Raw genomic sequence first — 19,294 nt, 5'->3', positions numbered from 1 at the left:
TGTTCTGTCTCCCTGTAATGTTTCATCCTGTTCTGTCTCCCTGTAATGTTTCATCCTGTTCGGTCTCCCTGTAATGTTTCATCCTGTTCTGTCTCCCTGTAATGTTTCATCCTGTTCGGTCTCCCTGTAATGTTTCATCCTGTTCTGTCTCCCTGTAATGTTTCATCCTGTTCGGTCTCCCTGTAATGTTTCATCCTGTTCTGTCTCCCTGTAATGTTTCATCCTGTTCGGTCTCCCTGTAATGTTTCATCCTGTTCTGTCTCCCTGTAATGTTTCATCCTGTCTGGTCTCCCTGTAATGTTTCATCCTGTTTTGTCTCCCTGTAATGTTTCATCCTGTTTGGTCTCCTTGTAATGTTTCATCCTGTTCTGTCTCCCTGTAATGTTTAATCGAGTTCTGTTTCCCTGTAATGTTTCATCCTGTCCGGTCTCCCTGTAATGTTTCATCCTGTTCTGTTTCCCTGTAATGTTTCATCATGTTCTGTCTCCCTGCAATGTTTCATCCTGTTCTGTCTCCCTGTAATGTTTGTCTGCTCTTGAATGAGATTGTGCTGAAAATCTTAATTTCCCCTGGGGGATTATTAAAGTACTTCTGATTCTGATAATTGATACACTGGGAACCGGTTCTTATTCGGAGCCGGTTTTCGATTCCCGTCCCTACCTAATTTTTTAATCATGTTAAACGGTGTTGCTTTTACCTGTTTCTCACCTTTTTTGTAAGGGGAGCCGGATGTTTGCAGACCTGTCAGCGATCCTGTTCTGTCTCCCTGTAATGTTTCATCCTGTTCTGTCTCCCTGTAATGATTCATCCTGTTCGGTCTCCCTGTAATGTTTCATCCTGTTCTGTCTCCCTGTAATGTTTCATCCTGTTCTGTCTCCCTGTAATGTTTCATCCTGTTCTGTCTCCCTGTAATGTTTCATCCTCTTCTGTCTCCCTGTAATGTTTCATCCTCTTCTGTCTCCCTGTAATGTTTCATCCTGTTCTGTCTCCCTGTAATGTTTCATCCTGTTCGGTCTCCCTGTAATATTTCATCCTGTTCTGTTTCCCTGTAACGTTTTCATCCTGGTCTGTCTCCCTGTAATGTTTCAACCTGTTCTGTCTCCCTGTAATGTTTCATCCTGTTCGGTCACCCTGTAATATTTCATCCTGTTCTGTCTCCCTGTAATGTTTCATCCTGTTCTGTTTCCCTGTAATGTTTCATCATGTTCTGTCTCCCTGCAATGTTTCATCCTGTTCTGTCTCCCTGTAATGTTTCATCCTGTTCGGTCTCCCTGTAATGTTTCATCCTGTTCTGTTTCCCTGTAATGTTTCATCATGTTCTGTCTCCCTGCAATGTTTCATCCTGTTCTGTTTCCCTGTAATGTTTCATCATGTTCTGTCTCCCTGTAATGTTTCATCCTGTCCGGTTTCCCTGTAATGTTTCATCCTGTTCTGTCTCCCTGTAATGTTTCATCCTGTTCTGTCTCCCTGTAATGTTTCATCCTGTTCTGTCTCCCTGTAATGTTTCATCCTGTTCTGTTTCCCTGTAATGTTTCATCCTGTTCTGTCTCCCTGTAATGTTTGTCTGATCTTGAATGAGATTGTGCTGAAAATCTTAATTTCCCCTGGGGGATAATTAAAGTACTTCTGATTCTGATAATTGATACACTGGGAACCGGTTCTTATTCGGAACCGGTTTTCGATTCCCGTCCCTACCTAATTTTTTAATCATGTTAAACGGTGTTGCTTTTACCTGTTTCTCACCTTTTTTGTAAGGGGAGCCGGATGTTTGCAGACCTGTCAGCAATCCTGTTCTGTTTCCCTGTAATGTTTCATCCTGTTCTGTCTCCCTGTAATGTTTCATCTTGTTCTATCTCCCTGTAATGTTTCATCCTGTTCTGTCTCCCTGTAATGTTTCATCCTGTCCGGTTTCCCTGTAATATTTCATCTTGTTCTGTCTCCCTGTAATGTTTCATCCTGTTCGGTCTGCCTGTAATGTTTCATCCTGTTCTGTCTCCCTGTAATGTTTCATCCTGTTCGGTCTCCCTGTAATGTTTCATCCTGTTCTGTCTCCCTGTAATATTTCATCCTGTTCTGTCTCCCTGCAATGTTTCATCCTGTTCTGTCTCCCTGTAATGTTTCATCCTGGTCTGTCTCCCTGTAATGTTTTGTCCTGTTCTGTTTCCCTGTAATGTTTCATCCTGTTTGGTCTCCCTGTAATGTTTCATCCTGTTCTGTCTCCCTGTAATGTTTCATCCTGTTCGGTCTCCCTGTAATGTTTCATCCTGATCTGTCTCCCTGTAATGTTTCATCCTGTTCTGTCTCCTTGTAATGTTTCATCCTGTCCGGTCTCCCTGTAATGTTTCATCCTGTTCGGTCTCCCTGTAATGTTTCATCTTGTTCTGTCTCCCTGTAATGTTTCATCCTGTTCTGTCTCCCTGTAATGTTTCATCCTGTTCGGTCTCCCTGTAATATTTCATCCTGTTCTTTCTCCCTGTAACGTTTTCATCCTGGTCTGTCTCCCTGTAATGTTTTGTCCTGTTCTGTCTCCCTGTAATGTTTCATCCTGTTCTGTCTCCCTGTAATGTTTCATCCTGTCCGGTTTCCCTGTAATATTTCATCTTGTTCTGTCTCCCTGTAATGTTTCATCCTGTTCTATCTCCCTATAATGTTTCATCCTGTTCGGTCTCCCTGTAATGTTTCCTCCTGTTCTGTCTCCCTGTAATGTTTCATTGTGTTCTATCTCCCTGTAGTGTTTCATCCTGTCCGGTTTCCCTGTAATATTTCATCTTGTTCTGTCTCCCTGTAATGTTTCATCCTGTTCTGTCTCCCTGTAATGTTTCATCCTGTTCTGTCTCCCTGTAATGTTTCATTCTGTTCTGTCTCCTTGTAATGTTTCATCCTGTTCGGTCTCCCTGTAATGTTTGATACTGTTCTGTCTCCCTGTAATGTTTCATCCTGTTCTGTCTCCCTGCAATGTTTGTCTGATCTTGAATGGGATTGTGCTGAAAATCCTAATTTCCCCTTGGGGGATTATTAATTTATATTATTTACATTTTGCTAACTTAGTCAATTTGCTGAATGAAACTGAACTGATGTCATTTAAGATGTGTAGTGAAGCCTAATTAAAAGCCGGCCTCTGTGAAATGGTGGCAACATTTTCTTAAATGACAAACATGAAATGCTACGACTTCAAAAGCAACCGAGACGATCTCTCTCATAAACAAGCTCTCCATTACTGTTAGAATGTCATTCAAAAGAACACTTTCCATGACGGGGGACTTTTAAAAGCACAGTAGTACTATTTAGCGTCGGACTCCCACGCCGTACCAAGCTATATTTGTCAAGATGCGGATGCAGCGGGTGTTTGTTTGACTCCCCGGCCTAAAAATAAGACGGAAAAAATTCCCTATTTACGTGTTTGCGACAGACGACATCACGGTGCCGTTTTAAGACCGGGCTATTTCTGAAATTAAAATTACATATTTGCAAGCCGCTGTAATTACACGGCTCGCGTCGGACGAATGCCGGGGCGGCCGGGCCCAGACAGGAAGTCGGTATTAACCTAGTAACCGTCTTTGTTTTGTTTACCGACGTGACGTCACGTCGAGAGTCGTCCACCTCGCCAGTCATCAGGGCAAAGATGAAATGACAACAACCAAACATGGTATTTACACACTAAAGCACTACATGCTTTCATTTCCAACAGGGAGTAAATTAAGAGCTGACAAAGCTACGAACTATGGGAGACCGGGCTTTCTGCCCCGCCGCTCCCAGTCTGTGGAACGCTCTCCCTGACCACCTGAGGGCACCACAGACTGCGGATGCTTTTAAAAAAGGCTTAAAAGCCCTTCTTTTTAAAAAAGCCTTTTTTTTTTTTTAGATATATGCATACTAGTTATAGCTATTTGGCTGTTCTAGTTTTTATTTTTATTTATTTCTTTATTATCTTTTTATTTATTTTTTTAATACACTGTAGCACTTTGAGATTGTTTACTCAATATGAAGTGCTTTTTACAAATAAAATCTATTATTATTATTATTATAATTACCACACAGTTAAAAGATGCACGCTTTGACTCGCACTCGGCTCCGATGGCCAAATTAGTCTGTGGAACGCTCTCCCTGACCACCTGAGGGCACCACAGACTGTGGATGCTTTTACAAAAGGCTTAAAAGCCCTTTTTTTTTTTTTTTTTTTTTTTAAAGCCTTTTTTTTAGATATATGCATACTAGTTATAGCTATTTGGCTGTTCTAGTTTTTGTTTTTATTTATTTCTTTATTATCTTTTTATTTCTTTATTTATTTTTTTAATACACTAGCACTTTGCGATTGTTTACTCAATATAAAGTTATTTTTACAAATAAAATCTATTATTATTGTTATTATTACCACACACTTAAAAGATGCACGCTTTGACTCGCACTCGGCTCCAATGGCCAAATTAAAGCTACATGCTTTCATTTCCAACAGGGAGTCAATTAAGAGCTGACAAAGCTACGAACAATGGGAGACCTGGGCTTTCTGCCCCGCCGCTCCCAGTCTGTGGAACGCTCTCCCTGACCACCTGAGGGCACCACAGACTGTGGATGCTTTTTAAAAAGGCTTAAAAGCCCTTCTTTTTAAAAAAGCCTTCTTTTTTTTAGATATATGCATACTAATTATAGCTATTTTTGCTGTTCTAGTTTTTTATTATCTTTTTATTTCTTTCTTTATTTAATTTTATGTATTTTTTTTATATACTTTTTTAATACACTGTAGCACTTTGAGATTGTTTACTCAATATGAAGTGCTTTTTTACAAATAAAATCTATTATTATTACCACACACTTAAAAGATGCACGCTTTGACTTGCACTCGGCTCCGATGGCCAAAATTAAAACTACATGCTTTCATTTCCAACAGGGAGTAAATTAAGACTGACAAAGCTACGAACAATGGGAGACCAGGCTTTCTGTGGAACGCTCTCCCTGACCACCTGAGGGCACCACAGACTGTGGATGCTTTTAAAAAAGGCTTAAAAGCCCTTCTTTTTTTTTTTAAAAAAAGGCTTTTTTTTTTAGATATATGCATACTAGTTATAGCTATTTGTCTGTTCTAGTTTTTATTTGTATTTATTTCTTTATTATCTTTTTTTTTTTTTTTTTAATACACTGTAGCACTTTGAGATTGTTTACTCAATATAAAGTGCTTTTTACAAATAAAATCTATTATTATTATTATTATTATTACCACACACTTAAAAGATGCACGCTTTGACTCGCACTCGGCTCCGATGGCCAAATTAGTCTGTGGAACGCTCTCCCTGACCACCTGAGGGCACCACAGACTGTGGATGCTTTTAAAAAAGGCTTAAAAGCCCTTCTTTTTTTTTTTTTTTAAAAAGCCTTTTTTTTAGATATATGCATACTAGTTATAGCTATTTGGCTGTTCTAGTTTTTATTTTTATTTATTTCTTTATTATCTTTTTATTTCTTTATTTATTTTTTTAATACACTAGCACTTTGAGATTGTTTACTCATTTCCAACAGGGAGTAAATTAAGACTGACAAAGCTACGAACAATGGGAGACCAGGCTTTCTGTGGAACGCTCTCCCTGACCACCTGAGGGCACCACAGACTGTGGATGCTTTTAAAAAAGGCTTAAAAGCCCTTTTTTTTTTTTTTTTTTAAAAAGCCTTTTTTTTTTTTAGATATATGCATACTAATTATAGCTATTTGGCTGTTCTAGTTTTTATTTTTATTTATTTATTTATTATCTTTTTATTATTTTTTTTAATACACAGTAGCACTTTGAGATTGTTTACTCAATATAAAGTGCTTTTTACAAATAAAATCTATTATTATTATTATTATTATTACCACACACTTAAAAGATGCACGCTTTGACTCGCACTCGGCTCCGATGGCCAAATTAAAGCTACATGCTTTCATTTCCGACGTGACGTCACGTCGAGAGTCGTCCACCTCGCCAGTCATCAGGGCAAAGATGAAATGACAACAACCAAACATGGTATTTACACACTAAAGCACTACATGCTTTCATTTCCAACAGGGAGTCAATTAAGAGCTGACAAAGCTACGAACAATGGGAGACCGGGCTTTCTGCCCCGCCGCTCCCAGTCTGTGGAACGCTCTCCCTGACCACCTGAGGGCACCACAGACTGTGGATGCTTTTAAAAAAGGCTTAAAAGCCCTTTTTTTTTTTTTTTTTTTTAAACATTTTTTTTAGATATATGCATACTAGTTATAGCTATTTGGCTGTTCTAGTTTTTATTTTTATTTATTTCTTTATTATCTTTGTATTTATTTTTTTAATACACTGTAGCACTTTGAGATTGTTTACTCAATATAAAGTGCTTTTTACAAATAAAATCTATTATTATTATTATAATTACCACACACTTAAAAGATGCACGCTTTGACTCGCACTCGGCTCCGATGGCCAAATTAGTCTGTGGAATGCTCTCCCTGACCACCTGAGGGCACCACAGACTGTGGATGCTTTTAAAAAAGGCTTAAAAGCCCTTCTTTTTTTTTTTAAAAAAAAGCCTTTTTTTTTTTAGATATATGCATACTAGTTATAGCTATTTGGCTGTTCTAGTTTTTATTTTTATTTATTTCTTTATTATATTTTTATTTCTTTCTTTATTTTTTTAATACACTAGCACTTTGAGATTGTTTACTCAATATAAAGTGCTTTTTACAAATAAAATCTATTATTATTATTATTATTACCACACACTTAAAAGATGCACGCTTTGACTCGCACTCGGCTCCGATGGCCAAATTACAGCTACATGCTTTCATTTCCAACAGGGAGTAAATTAAGAGCTGACAAAGCTACGAACAATGGGAGACCGGGCTTTCTGCCCCGCCGCTCCCAGTCTGTGGAACGCTCTCCCTGACCACCTGAGGGCACCACAGACTGTGGATGCTTTTAAAAAAAGGCTTAAAAGCCCTTCTTTTTTTTAAAAAGCCTTTTTTTTAGATCTATGCATACTAGTTATAGCTATTTGGCTGTTCTTTATTATCTTTTTATTTATTTTTTTAATACACTGTAGCACTTTGAGATTGTTTACTCAATATAAAGTGCTTTTTACAAATAAAATCTATTATTATTATTATTATTACCACACACTTAAAAGATGCACGCTTTGACTCGCACTCGGCTCCGATGGCCAAATTAGAGCTACATGCTTTCATTTCGAACGTGACATCACGTCAAGAGTCGTCCACCTCGCCAGTCATTAGGGCAAAGATGAAATTACAACAACCAAACATGGTATTTACACACTAAAGCATCGCAGGAGACCCGACGCGTTAGTGTGTAAATACCATGTTTGCCTTAAAGTCTCATTACCACACACTTAGAAGATGCACGCTTTGACTCGCACTCGGCTCCGATGGCCAAATTAAAGCTACATGCTTTCATTTCCAACAGGGAGTAAATTAAGAGCTGATAATGGATGCAAATCTGACGGAGATTTCTCCACGGATGGCCTCAGCGGGGCGGAAGCGGATTGAAGTCAATGCAATTAAAAAAAGGAGGGAAATCCATACATTGCAGGGGGGGGGAAAAAAACCCAAAAGGAAGCCGTTTGCTCATTTGAAAAATAGAACATTTTATTTAATAAAGGCTACATCTCTTCATAATTACAATAATTAAAAGTACCAAGCTCTATAGAACGCATAATTTACAGTTTAAGTGGAGTCGAAGAAAGCCATGAAAAAAATATTAAAAAAGGATGACGAAACAAGATACTAATCATAAAAATGGCATAAAAATATCTTTTTTAGGAGGAGAGGGGGGGGGGGGAGGCCCTTGTGAAAACCAAGGGAGTAACAGGACCCCTTAGAACGGGGTCAAACACGGCAAGAATCCATGTAGGCACAGCTGCTGTCCTCGATGTGTACGTGTACATCGTCATCACTTGCAACACACAAATCCGCTCAGTCTCGCATACACAATAAGCACATGGGGGGGCTAACGCAGAGCTTCTGTTGGGATGTAAACACATTAGTATATTTTTTAGGGAGGGAGTGTGGGGTCTTGATGGCCTCTTGTGCGAAGGCTATTTGTGCAACGCCGGCGCCACTCAAACAAAAGGCACTAAGACGAGACGGATCAAGGCGAGCTGGGCACAATTAAATATTATATTTGTCATATATGGTTCCACTCTTAGCAAGGGATGGTCTGGGGCACGAGTAGCACTGCAGTAGTAAATGTAATGTTCAACTTGGGGAGGGGGAGTGTTAGTGACCATCAGAAGAATGTGGAGTAGTTTGTGTCACTCCCGAGCAGCATGTCCATAGTGTGGGGTTCTCTTCAATAAATAAGCAATAAAGATCTTTACATGACAATACGAGCGTCACAAGGGGATGCAATGTACACCTGCGGGAGGGGGCGGGGCTTCGCTCACGAGTGGTCATTCACCTTCAGAGTCTACGCAGTTCTCCGCTTTTTTTAAAAGAGTGCTTTGGTGCAAAGTCCGCACTCTTTTTAAGTCCGACGGCCCCTTTGTTTGGTGAGGAGGCGCCCTCACTCCATCCTCTCCACCTTGCCCAGGATCTTGCCCTCGTAGGTGGGCAGCAAGGAGCAGTCGTCCGACACTTCCTCGAACACGGCGCCGCACTCAAACTCGTCGCTGGCCTTCTTGAAATAGTACCTGCAACACGAAAGAGACGGGGAGTTTTTAGTACCACATCTCCACACCTTGTAGTACAGATCTTGGGCATGAACACAGTATTGACACTGATTACGGGGCACCCATCCCTGCCTTGGGACCCAACGAGTATAGGAATAATATTCCAGTATGCAGTATGTCCTAGGAACCCCAGGCTCTTTCCTGCGTTCAAAATTGCGTGGCGGGTTATTTTGTGGCGCCCCCAGCCAGAGCCATTGATGTCCCTCTGCGGCAGCTACGTATTTTTAACCGCAGTTGCAGCGTTGCACCACTATAGAGGCGCTATATCGACCGCAGTGCACCGGAAAGACCTGAAGCAACTACCGAAGAAGAAACAGATCGAAAGGTGTTTTTTTTCCCCATTGAGCGCCTGATACGGAGGGATCACTGGACTCCTACAGAACACCCCAGACTGTGCTGTGAATATTCGGTCTCTAGTAAGTGAACACAGCAAGTGGTGTGTTGGCTTCCTTTGCCAACCTTTTCTGACTAATTACAGTAGGAATAATATTCCAGCATTGCAGTATGTCCTAGGAACCCTTCTCTTGCGTTCAAAATTGCGTGGCGGCCTCCTCCAGCTAGTTTTGTGGCGCCCCCGGCCAGAGCGATTGATGTCCCTCTGCGGCAGCTACATATTTTTAACCGCAGTTGCAGCGTTGCGCCACTATAGAGGCGCTATATCGACCGCAGTGAACCGGAAAGACCTGAAGCAACTACCGAAGAAGAAACAGATCGAAAGGTGTTTTTTTCCCATTGAGCGTCTGATACGGAGGGATCACTGGACTCCTACAGAACACCCCAGACTGTGCTGTGAACATTCTGTTTCTGGTAAGTGAACACAGCAAGTAGTGTGTTGGCTTCCTTTGCCAACCTTTTCTGACTAATTACAGTAGGAATAATATTCCAGCATTGCAGTATGTCCTAGGAAACCTTCTCTTGCGTTCAAAATTGCGTGGCGGCCGCCTCCAGCTAGCTTTGTGGCGCCCCCGGCCAGAGCCATTGATGTCCCTCTGCGGCAGCTATGTATTTTTAACCGCAGTTGCAGCGTTGCGCCACTATAGAGGCGCTATATCGACCGCAGTGCACCGGAAAGACCTGAAGCAACTACCGAAGAAGAAACAGATCGAAAGGTGTTTTTTTTTCCCCCATTGAGCGCCTGATACGGAGGGATCACTGGACTCCTACAGAACACCCCAGACTGTGCTGTGAACATTCTGTCTCTGGTAAGTGAACACAGAAAGTAGTGTGTTGGCTTCCTTTGCCAACCTTTTCTGACTAATTACAGTAGGAATAATATTCCAGCCTTGCAGTATGTCCTAGGAACCCTTCTCTTGCGTTCAAAATTGCGTGGCGGCCTCCTCCAGCTAGTTTTGTGGCGCCCCCAGCCAGAGCGATTGATGTCCCTCTGCGGCAGCTACGTATTTTTAACCGCAGTTGCAGCGTTGCGCCACTATAGAGGCGCTATATCGACCGCAGTGAACCGGAAAGACCTGAAGCAACTACCGAAGAAGAAACAGATCGAAAGGTGTTTTTTTTCCCCATTGAGCGCCTGATACGGAGGGATCACTGGACTCCTACAGAACACCCCAGACTGTGCTGTGAACATTCTGTTTCTGGTAAGTGAACACAGCAAGTAGTGTGTTGGCTTCCTTTGCCAACCTTTTCTGACGAATTACAGTAGGAATAATATTCCAGCATTGCAGTATGTCCTAGGAACCCTTCTCTTGCGTTCAAAATTGCGTGGCGGCCGCCTCCAGCTAGTTTTGTGGCGCCCCCAGCCAGAGCGATTGATGTCCCTCTGCGGCAGCTATGTATTTTTAACCGCAGTTGCAGCGTTGCGCCACTATAGAGGCGCTATATCGACCGCAGTGCACCGGAAAGACCTGAAGCAACTACCGAAGAAGAAACAGATCGAAAGGTGTTTTTTTCCCATTGAGCGCCTGATACGGAGGGATCACTGGACTCCTACAGAACACCCCAGACTGTGCTGTGAACATTCTGTCTCTGGTAAGTGAACACAGCAAGTAGTGTGTTGGCTTCCTTTGCCAACCTTTTCTGACTAATTACAGTAAGAATAATATTCCAGCATTGCGGTATGTCCTAGGAACCCTTCTCTTGTGTTCAAAATTGCGTGGCGGCCTCCTCCAGCTAGTTTTGTGGCGCCCCCAGCCAGAGCCATTGACGTCCCTCTGCGGCAGCTACGTATTTTTAACCGCAGTTGCAGCGTTGCGCCACTATAGAGGCGCTGTATCGACCGCAGTGCACCGGAAAGACCTGAAGCAACTACCAAAGAAGAAACAGATTGAAAGGTGTTTTTTTCCCCCCATTGAGCGCCTGATACGGAGGGATCACTGGACTCCTACAGAACACCCCAGACTGTGCTGTGAACATTCTGTCTCTGGTAAGTGAACACAGTAAGTGGTGTGTTGGCTTCCTTTGCCAACCTTTTCGGACTAATTATAATAGATGGATTGATTGAAGAATTGATTGGAAGTTTGCATAGGATCAGGTAGATCGACTGGCACGAGGTCAACTAACAGTAGAGTTACCCCAAGAAGGGTTGCAGAATTCCGGGAATATTCAAAGTTGGAAACTTTCCATGGGAATTAACTGGAATATATGGAAATAAACATTGAATACAACATGCTAGATCTTGCAGCATGATTATTAGCTAAAACAACCTGAGTTAATGCAAATTCAGTAGAATTTCAACCCTGCACTGTGCATTCCTCCATTACATTCACAGATAATTCCCAGCATGCTACACACTACAGCAGGGCTATTGAGGCCACACTAGTATTTGAGCCCAAGGACTTCATCCAGTCAGGTAAGTGTTGATGGGGTAAATATATTTGATCTATGGTATTTAAGTGGAATAGCTTGTTAACAGCCATACAGGTCACACTGAGGGTGGCCATATAAACAACTTTAACACTGTTACAAATATGCGCCACACTGTGAACCCAAACCAAACAAGAATGACAAACACATTTCGGGAAAACATCCGCACCGTAACACAACAGAACAAATACCCAGAAGCCCTTGCAGCACTAACTCTTCCGGGACCCCGCCCACCTCAGCCTCTTCAGGCTCTCTCAGGGAGAGCATGTCCCAAATTCCAAGCTGCTGTTTTGAGGCATGTTAAAAAAAATAATGCACTTTGTGACTTCAATAATAAATATGGCAGTGCCATGTTGGCATTTTTTTCCCCATAACTTGAGTTGATTTATTTTGGAAAACCTTGTTACATTGTTTAATGCAACCCAGCGGGGCATCACAACAAAATTAGGCATAATAATGTGTTCATTCCACGACTGTATATATCGGTTGATATCGGAATCGGTAATTAAGAGTTGGACAATATCGGAATATCGGCAAAAAAGCCATTATCGGACATCTCTAGTCAATATTTCCAAACTTCTCTAGCTTAACTTCCCGTGATAAATTTCCGAAAAAGTTTCCGTAAATTTACCGGAAACTTTCCACCCCTAACTCCAAGAAAGCATTACAAGCATGCCGTGTTTATAGAAAAAAATAAAAATAGTTTCCTCTGTGTCAGAGTAATGTTTATATTTTTTAGCGTTGCAGATATGGCAGGCAAAAAAATCCGCCACGACTTTAAATAAGTGATCTGGCGTGGAGGAAAGCTAGGAGAGAAAGGAAGGTAACAGGCAGCTAAGATGTCATCAGTCATGGTGGTGACAACATTTGTCCTACAGAGCGCTTGAAGGCGGCTTCAAAATCATCTGTCAGGGTCTCAAGCAAAAGTGGCCCCCACCACACAAGCTAGGAGCCCATCATTCCCTGATGCAAGCGCTTAGGCCACAGGTGTCAAACTCAAGGAAGGAGCCTTGCCGACACCCGTTCTAGAACTTTTGGTGGAAAAGACCTTTTGTGTATGTTTCGCGGATGTGCGAGTACCCGTTGGAAATATGCAAACTTAGATCTTGAAGATCCTGACTGTGAGGCAGACACGCTAACTATGATATTGCAGCATATTGCAGAAAGTAGACAAACGGGAGCGCTCTATAGGACGTAAACGTTGAACAACGAGGAAGTGAGGGGGTTAATAACATCATGTGGGTCGTTAATGATGCAACCCGCCATCGTTCTTATTTTTGAGGAAGAGAAAGCAGCAGGGGTGGGTTAGTAGTAAAGAGGAGGGGTGTCTCACTCACAATCCACTCATTAACCATGTCATGGAAAAATGCCTTGATTTGCTCCGTGTGTGTGTGTGTGTTCTTGTAGTTCTATCCTTCTTGAGACATGAAGAAGGAAAAGTATCTTCCATATGAGGTGTGAACAAGTGATGACATAAATCATGGTCCCAATAACATTGCTTCGAATAGAGAATGTCTCATTTGCACCCCTGCTGGTGACATCTATCAAAATTAGGGTGGTCCCAAAAAGGAGGAATTTTTTACATTGACTGTGTGTCGCTTTTAAAAGTGGTCAACATATGAAATAACAAGTGTGTGTAAGAAATTGAAATGTGCCCATTTTGGCCAAAATTTATAAAAATAAATCAAATAAATATGTATACAGAGACATACTGTAATGACTTGAAGTACATATATTGTGAGAGTCCAGTCCATAGTGGATCTAACATAATAGTGTGAGAGTCCAGTCCATAGTGGATCTAACATAATAGTGTGATAGTCCAGTCCATAGTGGATCTAACATAATAGTGTTGAGAGTCCAGTCCATAGTGGATCTAACATAATAGTGTGAGAGTCCAGTCCATAGTGGATCTAACATAATAGTGTGAGAGTCCAGTCCATAGTGGATCTAACATGATAGTGTGAGAGTCCAGTCCATAGTGGATCTAACATATTAGTGTGAGAGTCCAGTCCATAGTGGATCTAACATAATAGTGAGAGTCCAGTCCATAGTGGATCCAACATAATAGTGTGAGAGTCCAGTCCATAGTGGATCTAGCATAATATTGTGAGAGTCTAGTCCATAGTGGATCTAACATAATATTGTGAGAGTCCAGTCCATAGTGGATCTAGCATGATAGTGTGAGAGTCCAGTCCATAGTGGATCTAGCATGATATTGTGAGAGTCCAGTCCATAGTGGATCTAACATAATAGTGTGAGAGTCCAGTCCATAGTGGATCTAACATAATAGTGAGAGTCCAGTCCATAGTGGATCTAACATAATATTGTGAGAGTCTAGTCCATAGTGGATCTAACATAATAGTGAGAGTCCAGTCCATAGTGGATCTAACATAATAGTGTGAGAGTCCAGTCCATAGTGGATCCAACATAATAGTGTGAGAGTCCAGTCCATAGTGGATCTAACATAATAGTGTGAGAGTCCAGTCCATAGTGGAGCTAACTTAATATTGTGTTGAGTCCAGTCCATAGTGGATCTAACATAATAGTGTGAGTGTCCAGTCCATAGTGGATCTAACATAATATTGTGAGAGTCCAGTCCATAGTGGATCTAACATAATAGTGAGAGTGCAGTCCATAGTGGATCTAACATAATAGTGTGAGAGTCCAGTCCATAGTGGATCTAGCATGATATTGTGAGAGTCCAGTCCATAGTGGATCTAACATAATAGTGTGAGAGTCCAGTCCATAGTGGATCTAACATAATAGTGTGAGAGTCCAGTCCATAGTGGATCCAACATAATAGTGTGAGAGTCCAGTCCATAGTGGATCTAACATAATAGTGTGAGAGTCCAGTCCATAGTGGAGCTAACTTAATATTGTGTTGAGTCCAGTCCATAGTGGATCTAACATAATAGTGTGAGAGTCCAGTCCATAGTGGATCTAACATAATATTGTGAGAGTCCAGTCCATAGTGGATCTAACATAATAGTGAGAGTGCAGTCCATAGTGGATCTAACATAATAGTGTGAGAGTCCAGTCCATAGTGGATCTAGCATGATATTGTGAGAGTCCAGTCCATAGTGGATCTAACATAATAGTGTGAGAGTCCAGTCCATAGTGGATCTAACATAATAGTGTGAGAGTCCAGTCCATAGTGGATCTAACATAATAGTGAGAGTCCAGTCCATAGTGGATCTAACATAATAGTGAGAGTCCAGTCCATAGTAGATCTAACATAATAGTGTGAGAGTCCAGTCCATAGTGGATCTAACATAATAGTGAGAGTCCAGTCCATAGTGGATCTAACATAATAGTGTGAGAGTCCAGTCCATAGTGGATCTAACATAATAGTGTGAGAGTCCAGTCCATAGTGGATCTAACATAATAGTGAGAGTCCAGTCCATAGTGGATCTAACATAATACTGTGAGAGTCCAGTCCATAGTGGATCCAACATAATAGTGAAAACTAATTAAAAAAAATATATATATATGTATATGTATATAGAGACATACTGGAATAAAGTAAATAAAGTAGATTAAAAACCAATTACAAACAAAAAATTCAACAAACATTTTTTTCTACTAAAAGCGTACCTTTTTTATATTTGCATAGTATGAATATATTATTAATGTTGTAAAAAAAAAAACTTATATATCTAGAAAGGCTGGTCCTAAAGAGGTAGGCATTATTCAGAGGTCTCAAGAAGGTAGCAAATACAAGAACGTGTGTGTGTGTGCAACCATGTTACGTTTTTAACGAGAACAGGCCATTCTTATAAAAGGATAATCTTGAGAAAAAGCATTCTGGGGAAAGTTGGGGTGTGTTTGGGGGGCCTTCAACGTGCAGGTACTAAAAAGCCGTAAGATACAGGAAGCAAATAAAGAGACCATCAAGAAGCGTCTCTCCTGTTTGCTGGGGAAGAGGTCAGCGACATGAGGAATCATCAAAAGAGCCATCATGATCCACAGCCCGAGAGCCAGAATTTCCACTGGAACATGTTTTATGTGGCTAAACCCCCCCCACCCCCCCCTTTTCCTTCGCACTGACATCTGGCACCAATATCGTCTGGCAGGGCCCAGCATTACTGTTCTTTGTTGAACCGCTGCCATGCTGGAGAAATGACCAAAACGTCACACATTCTCTGGCTGCTGTTAAACTGCTCTCCCTTTTGCCCCCCAAAAATGTGGACGTACCACACAGGGACCAGGGATAGAGAAGAGAGAGAGAGGAACGAGGGGGAAGGCATAAGGCCGACAGACCCTCGTCACAACTGTTGATCTCCCGGTTCTAGTGAACAAAAAAAAAAAAAAAGCAGGCTTGATCACATTGCTAATTAATTCCACAGCATCTTCCTAATGCAACAAAGTAGCCATCAAATGACTACAGCGTGTGTAAACATGGTGCACGTACACAGCAGAAGAAGGCGAAGGAGGAGGAGTGCGTGGTGGTGTGTGTGAGCTGGGGGGTGGAGGGGGTTGAGAGGGCCCCTGATAGCATCAGTGAAGCATTTGCATGCTGGCCATTTGTGAGAGTCTTTGTTGGTTCAAATGAAAGCGGCCGGGGCTTCAAAGCCGCGTATTAAGTGTGCCTTAGCATGGAAATCAATACCAGATGGGACCCAAAATCGCTGCAGTTCAAACTCTCCCACTAACCCCCCCACCCAAAACACCATACGCCCTCCCCTTCTCAAAACACACACACACACACACACACACCAGACACGGTCCTCCGTCTGAACCCAACAGATAACATGACTCCCATGAACAAGCATTAAACACAATAATAACCAACATCATTACTCTCCATGGTCAGAGGTAGGGCATCCTTTCAATTTGGGCTACCGTATTTTTCGGACTATAAGTCGCTCCGGAGTATAAGTCGCACCGGCCGAAAATGCATAATAAAGAAGGAAAAAAAACATATACAGGAAACTTTACACTATTTTGAAAAACTTGATTTATTTCAGTAATTGCATTCAAAAGGTGTAACTTGTACATTATATTTATTCATTGCACACAGACTGATGCATTCAAATGTTTATTTCATTTAATTTTGATGATTTGAAGTGGCAACAAATGAAAATCCAAAATTCTGTGTGTCACAAAATTAGAATATTACTTAAGGCTAATACAAAAAAGGGATTTTTTAGAAATGTTGGCCAACTGAAAAGTATGAAAATGAAAAATATGAGCATGTACAATACTCAATACTTGGTTGGAGCTCCTTTTGCCTCAATTACTGCGTTAATGCGGCGTGGCATGGAGTCGATGAGTTTCTGGCACTGCTCAGGTGTTATGAGAGGCCAGGTTGCTCTGATAGTGGCCTTCAACTCTTCTGCGTTTTTGGGTCTGGCATTCTGCATCTTCCTTTTCACAATACCCCACAGATTTTCTATGGGGCTAAGGTCAGGGGAGTTGGCGGGCCAATTTAGAACAGAAATACCATGGTCCGTAAACCAGGCACGGGTAGATTTTGCGCTGTGTGCAGGCGCCAAGTCCTGTTGGAACTTGAAATCTCCATCTCCATAGAGCAGGTCAGCAGCAGGAAGCATGAAGTGCTCTAAAACTTGCTGGTAGACGGCTGCGTTGACCCTGGATCTCAGGAAACAGAGTGGACCGACACCAGCAGATGACATGGCACCCCAAACCATCACTGATGGTGGAAACTTTACACTAGACTTCAGGCAACGTGGATCCTGTGCCTCTCCTGTCTTCCTCCAGACTCTGGGACCTCGATTTCCAAAGGAAATGCAAAATTTGCATGGTTGGGTGATGGTTTGGGGTGCCATGTCATCTGCTGGTGTCGGTCCACTCTGTTTCCTGAGATCCAGGGTCAACGCAGCCGTCTACCAGCAAGTTTTAGAGCACTTCATGCTTCCTGCTGCTGACCTGCTCTATAGAGATGGAGATTTCAAGTTCCAACAGGACTTGGCGCCTGCACACAGCGCAAAATCTACCCGTGCCTGGTTTACGGACCATGGTATTTCTGTTCTAAATTGGCCCGCCAACTCCCCTGACCTTAGCCCCATAGAAAATCTGTGGGGTATTGTGAAAAGGAAGATGCAAAATGCCAGACCCAAAAACGCAGAAGAGTTGAAGGCCACTATCAGAGCAACCTGGGCTCTCATAACACCTGAGCAGTGCCAGAAACTCATCGACTCCATGCCACGCCGCATTAACGCAGTAATTGAGGCAAAAGGAGCTCCAACCAAGTATTGAGTATTGTACATGCTCATATTTTTCATTTTCATACTTTTCAGTTGGCCAACATTTCTAAAAATCCCTTTTTTGTATTAGCCTTAAGTAATATTCTAATTTTGTGACACACGGAATTTTGGATTTTCATTTGTTGCCACTTCAAATCATCAAAATTAAATGACATAAACATTTGAATGCATCAGTCTGTGTGCAATGAATAAATATAATGTACAAGTTACACCTTTTGAATGCAATTACTGAAATAAATCAAGTTTTTCAAAATATTCTAATTTACTGGCTTTTACCTGTATAAGTCGCACTAGAGCAGTGGTTCTTAACCTGGGTTCGATCGAACCCTAGAGGTTTGGTGAGTCGGCCTCAGGGGTTCGGCGGAGCCTCCACTCAGTGTTTCCCACACATTCATTTATTTGTGGCGGCCCGCCACGAAAGAATTACGTCCGCCACAAATGGATTTTTCGGCTTTTGACTCGCTCGACCGCTCACAAAAGCAATGGGACTGTCTGTGAATGTTGCTTGTAGTTACAACTCCGGTGCAGTAGGTGGCGGTAGCCTACTATGCATTGTAACTCCGCCAATAGCACTTAATTCACCTGGTGGGCCAGAAGAAGAAGAAGAAGAAGAGGGACGGACGGACGGACGGGATCAAAATATGAGGGTAATATAGGTTATAGGTAGATAGGTTATAGCTGCATCGCTCGCGGCTCGTCATATATTTAACGTTAATCCGCGATTTCACCGAGCGTTTCACTGACGGTGAGCAGCCTGACGCTGCTTCATTAACACCGCCGCTGTTTGACTCGGGTGCCGGGGAAGACGCACGTAGTAACAGTCACATGTTTTCATACCGACGAGCTAACGTGTCCAGGTTATAACCCTGTTGTCAATAAACACACGTGGACTGAAGCTAAATTGTCCACTGTCCACTGCAGCATGTGAATGCAATGAAAAGAATAAAATCTGAGCCAACCAGCTGTTAAAATGTTGTCCAGGTTAATGTTTTGGCCATTAAAGGCCCTTCATTTCAAGATTCCAACTGTGATCGGGCTTTAAACAGGTGGCTGACCTGTTCAGATGAGTGTAACTGCTATACTGGTCAAATAATGTGAAATAGCATTTAATTTTACATGTATGCAATGCCATTTAAATGTAATTATAGATAATAATAATAATAATAATTACTGTGTAGTGTTGTAAATAGTCAACGGGAAGAATTTTAGTAAGATATAAGCCATGAGCACTACACAGCCAGAAAAAAACCTAGGCAGGACAAGTAAAAATATTGGGGCAAGTAGATTTGAGAAGTCGGGCAAGTAGAAAAAAAACCTTAACGTTGAACCCTGCATGTGTTGAGCTGCTGCCGCTTAAGGTTAGACGGCACTGTACATAGAGCGCTTCTGCTCGTTAGTAATAAATTCTAATGTTGGATGTTCACTCCTTCACACAGATGAGTATAGAAAAATATTTTCAACGGCCGAAAAGGGCTCGACTTGGAGAGGAGGTAGGCCTACAGTCCGGACCACAGGTGCGACCTGTTCAGCAGCAGCAGGAGGAGGAGGAGGAGGAGGTT

The 19,294-nt window shown here is 42.0% G+C and overlaps 1 protein-coding gene across 4 annotated transcripts in view; it reads right to left on the bottom strand.

Moving 5' to 3' along the window:
* Positions 1–6,958: 6,958 nt before the first annotated feature.
* axin2 (axin 2 (conductin, axil)) overlaps positions 6,959–19,294 on the bottom strand; it is a 74,686-nt gene continuing 62,350 nt past the window's right edge. For 2 of the 4 annotated variants that reach the window (XM_061974370.2, XM_072915833.1), the window contains one exon: positions 6,959–8,649. In XM_061974370.2, coding sequence (XP_061830354.1) covers positions 8,523–8,649 — 127 coding nt within the window. In that variant the 3' untranslated portion in view covers positions 6,959–8,522. The remainder of the gene's footprint in view (positions 8,650–19,294) is intronic. The other 2 variants (XM_061974369.2, XM_061974371.2) reach the window with 1 other exon arrangement.

This window comes from Nerophis lumbriciformis, linkage group LG22 (assembly GCF_033978685.3).
Source record: "Nerophis lumbriciformis linkage group LG22, RoL_Nlum_v2.1, whole genome shotgun sequence".
In the NCBI taxonomy this organism is placed as follows: domain Eukaryota; kingdom Metazoa; phylum Chordata; class Actinopteri; order Syngnathiformes; family Syngnathidae; genus Nerophis; species Nerophis lumbriciformis.
The sequence above is the reverse complement of the archived record's forward strand: the minus strand, read 5'-3'. Positions and strand labels throughout refer to the sequence as shown.